General features: G+C 39.4%; 1 protein-coding gene across 4 annotated transcripts in view; it reads left to right on the forward strand.

The window, feature by feature from the left end:
- Positions 1–2,284: 2,284 nt before the first annotated feature.
- Positions 2,285–4,046, forward strand: part of LOC122552969 (solute carrier family 22 member 2-like) — a 54,385-nt gene continuing 52,623 nt past the window's right edge. For all 4 annotated transcript variants that reach the window (XM_043696290.1, XM_043696293.1, XM_043696292.1 and 1 more), the window contains exon 1: positions 2,285–2,778. In XM_043696290.1, coding sequence (XP_043552225.1) covers positions 2,368–2,778 — 411 coding nt within the window. In that variant the 5' untranslated portion in view covers positions 2,285–2,367. The remainder of the gene's footprint in view (positions 2,779–4,046) is intronic.

A 4,046-nucleotide genomic window follows, 5' to 3' on the forward strand; every position in this document is an offset into this window, starting at 1 on the left:
TAAGGATGTCCCAGGGCACTGACACAGAACTGTGCCAACTGCTGGAGGGGGATGATTGACATGAAGGAATGGGCAGCCACGCTATCCCATCAAGGTGACAGATACATTAAACGTTCATGCAATGTTTCCAGGAAGTCACCGAGGACCTGTGTGAGATATCTCAATCCTCAACCCACAAATGTATGAAATTTGTTCCTGATCACACCACGTCATCTTGTTTCTTAGTGATGAGGTTATGTAGGAACACAGGAACAGCAGTAAGTCATTCAATCTCAAGCCTATTGCACCATTTAATGAGTTCAAGGCTGATCTGTGGCCTAACTCCCTATGTCTGTCGTTTGTCCAAATCCCGTTATAACTTTGTTAACAAAGAATTATCTATCTCAAATTAACTAACAACTGATATAGCATCAACTACCCTTTGTATGTAAAAGTGCCTCCAAACATCTCTTCTGAAAGGTCTCGCCCTAATTTGAGACAATGTTCCCTAGTTAAAGAATCTCCAGTCAATGGAAATGGTTTATCTTTCTTGTTAATATCTTGAAGACTTTGGTCAGATCACCTCTTAACCTTCTAAATTCTGGAGAAAACAGGCCTAAATTCTATAATCACTCCTCATAACCCTTAAATTCCAGGTGTCACTCTTATAAACCTACAATGTACTCACTCCAGGGTCAATATATCTTTCCTAAAGTATAGTGGCCAGATCTGCTCATTGTACTCCAAGTGAGGTCTAACCAGGATTTTGTACGACTTTTCCAATTCTCATAGGGGGGTATTAGAGATTAGAGCTACAACTGGAGTTGTGGCCTTTGTCAACAATGTTGGTTTCTTCCAGGTGCAAGGGCAATCGACTTTGAGAGAGCCACTTTGGCAGACGTCTTCAATGGAAAAGGATTCTATTAGTTCAATGTACAGTCACCTGTGATCATCAGCACCACATCTTAGAGTTCTGTACCAAATACCCTCGAAGCTATCTTTTTGCCTATATCCTTAATAACTTTTGTTCCTCCTTCCTGTATATAATGGTCTGACATTGAATGATGAGAAAATGTTGGGCTACATGAAGTAAGATGTAATGAGACTAAGAATGGGTAAGCTGTGTGGCTTGTTTCTTAATTAACAACAGTTGTACTAATGCACTAATATAATGTACAATGAGGTGTCAGCCATGCCACCTTTTGCACTGTGAAGCATTTATTTCTGGTTGACCTCTGATTATTTTCAAGGTTAAGGGCAGCTTCAGACTACCAATGCTTGAATTGGGGCACTGTGGGTTTTAAAGATAGTACCAGCTCAAAGACTGTGATGAATACTTCCACCTACAATGAGTGGGAGATAAGAATGAGCAGGTGCCATGGAGGCATGATGCGTAGGTATGAGGATAGCATAAGGAAATTCACCAGGCCTCATGGAGAGAAAGTCTTCGTGAAACTTGTCAAAACTGACCCTTGGCTGATTTTTGATAAAATTATATCTATAGAGAAGCAGAATAATAATTTACATTCACAATCACATACTATTACCCTTTTATTTTGCATCAGCTAAAAAGCTTTTGTTTTGTTGGTGCTGCTACATTTTATCTTATTTCTGTATGCAGTTTCTCAGGAAACATGAAGGTGTTTGTAAAACAGTCATAAATATGATAGGTGAGTGACAATCTATCCAAGTTATTTGGGTTCTATGATAAAATCAGATTACTTTGCTTTATTACCTCCAATGGCACTGCAAACCCAATGCAATGTAGTGGAAGGTGAAAAGTGTGGTACTGGGAAAGCACAGCAGGTCAGGCAACATCCAAAGAGCAGGACAGTCGACATTTGGGCATAAGCCCATCATCCAGCATCTGCAGTCCTCACTTTCTCTCAATCACAATGTGGTGGAAAGTGGGTCTGTGGGAATGTGTAATATACTTTTTACTTCAACTTTTTTCTTCAGAGAGGTAAGGAGCTTTCATATGCAAAAAAAAAATTCATGTTTTTTCACTAATCAGTACACATGTTGAAATTACTTACAATATTTCCACAAGTTGCTTTGAATCTCATTAACTGATGTATGGGCAGCTCAAAAATAATACATTTTTTGAAAAAAATCATTAAAGCATAGGACTTTGAGTTGTGTATTAAACTTGAAGTTTTGAAAAGTGGTTACCAATAGTAGTTTGTAATTGCTCTGAGTAATTCAGCGTCACGTTTCATTTGTTCATTCATTTACTAAATTGGCTAACTCTTCAGTTTACACAGTTGATTGGTAGACCAAGATTTCACATTGGTTTGTTGGGATACACTACTGCAGGTCTTGTGCAAGCAGGACATTCAGTCACTGTCAATTTGCTTTTTTCACTTATTGTTGAACAGATACATCATAATGTTGACTTTTGATGATGTTTTGGAAGAAGTAGGAGGATTTGGATTATATCAGAAGATCACATTCTTTTTTGTATGCCTGACCTCAGCGGCGTTCGCCTATCTCTATGTTGGATTTGTTTTTTTAGCAGTTACTCCTGACCATTGGTGCAGGAGTCCTGGGGTGACTGAGCTGAGAGATAAATGCAACTGGTCTCTGGAACAGGAGAAGAATTATACGTTACCTGTGGGGCAATCTGGCAGCTCCTCATACAGTCAGTGTGAGACATACGATATTGACTGGAACTCTTCTTCAGGCAGCTGTGAAAATCCACTGCTTTTTGTCCAGAATGGATCCCAAGATCTACCACGTACAACTTGCCAGGACGGGTGGGTTTTTGAAAATGGCTCCATCTCCAGTATTGTGACGGAGGTATGTTTTAATTTTAGTTAGAAACATTAATTCCAATTATGTTGTTAATATTGCATGCTGCTAACTTAATATGTCAACTCTTGCTAATGATACACAGTTGTTAAAACATCAGTGTCCAAATTGCAATCATGAGAGTTTGCTATGCTCTAAATGCTGGAACTCCCTCCCAAAATCTCTGTTGTTTCATTTTTCTCTCCTGCTTCTATGGCACCACTTAAAATCCCCATCTTTCAATCGTAGTATCTTCTAATGGGGTTGGGAGCCAATTTTTTTTGTCTGTTTAAACTCTGCTTTGGCACCACAGTCAGTTCTGCCATAACGCAATAGTTCCGTTCTCATACAATCCCGTGTTATACAAAAATTGCGTATTAGCAGCGCCATTTAGACTAATGGACCGAAATCGCTTTATAACCAGTACATGCTTTAAAAGTTCACTCTATAGAAACAGTGTCCCCGAATCCGTCAATCACATTATAACAAATTTCCATTAACAAAACACGCATTACAGCTGAATGATCTGTATTTACTGTAATAAACAATTTGCATACTGGAATTAATGTCAGTAATTAAAGTTACACTGCACTGAGTCCTGTTGTGAAATGGGCTTTCAACTCACCGCCTTTTGACTCAGATGAGTGAAATCACTTCACTTTGACACATTTAAAGCTATTTATAAGTGAATGTGCACATGGCTATTTGAAACATTCATGAATTTCTACCTATGTGCTAACAGTTAAATTCATATTAAAACTTGTGCGGCTATACTAAGTGGAATTGAATTTGAAATCAATTCCTTCACAGCATTAGGAATCCGTTTCATAGGCTGTAAGCATGCCTTTTGTTTTTAATCTGCATTTAGAGTCATAGAGTCATAGAGATGTACAGCATGAAAACAGACCCTTTGGTCCAACCCGTCCATGCCAACGAGATACCCCAACCCAATCTAGTCCCACCTGCCAGCACCTGGCCCATATCCCTCCCAACCTTTCCTATTCATATACCCATCCAAATGCCTCTTAAATGTTGCAATTGTACCAGCCTCCACCACATCCTCTGGCAGCTCATTCCATACACATACCACTCTCTGCGTGGAAAAGTTGCCCCTGAGGTCTCTTTTATATCTTTTCCCCCCTCATTCTAAACCTATGCCCTCTAGTTCTGGACTCCCCAACCCCAGGGAAAAGACTTTGTCTATTTACCCTATCCATGCCCCTCATAATTTTGTAAACCTCTATAAGGTCACCTCTCAGCCTCCGATGCTCCAAGGA

This window comes from Chiloscyllium plagiosum, chromosome 9, assembly GCF_004010195.1.
Source record: "Chiloscyllium plagiosum isolate BGI_BamShark_2017 chromosome 9, ASM401019v2, whole genome shotgun sequence".
Taxonomy (NCBI): domain Eukaryota; kingdom Metazoa; phylum Chordata; class Chondrichthyes; order Orectolobiformes; family Hemiscylliidae; genus Chiloscyllium; species Chiloscyllium plagiosum.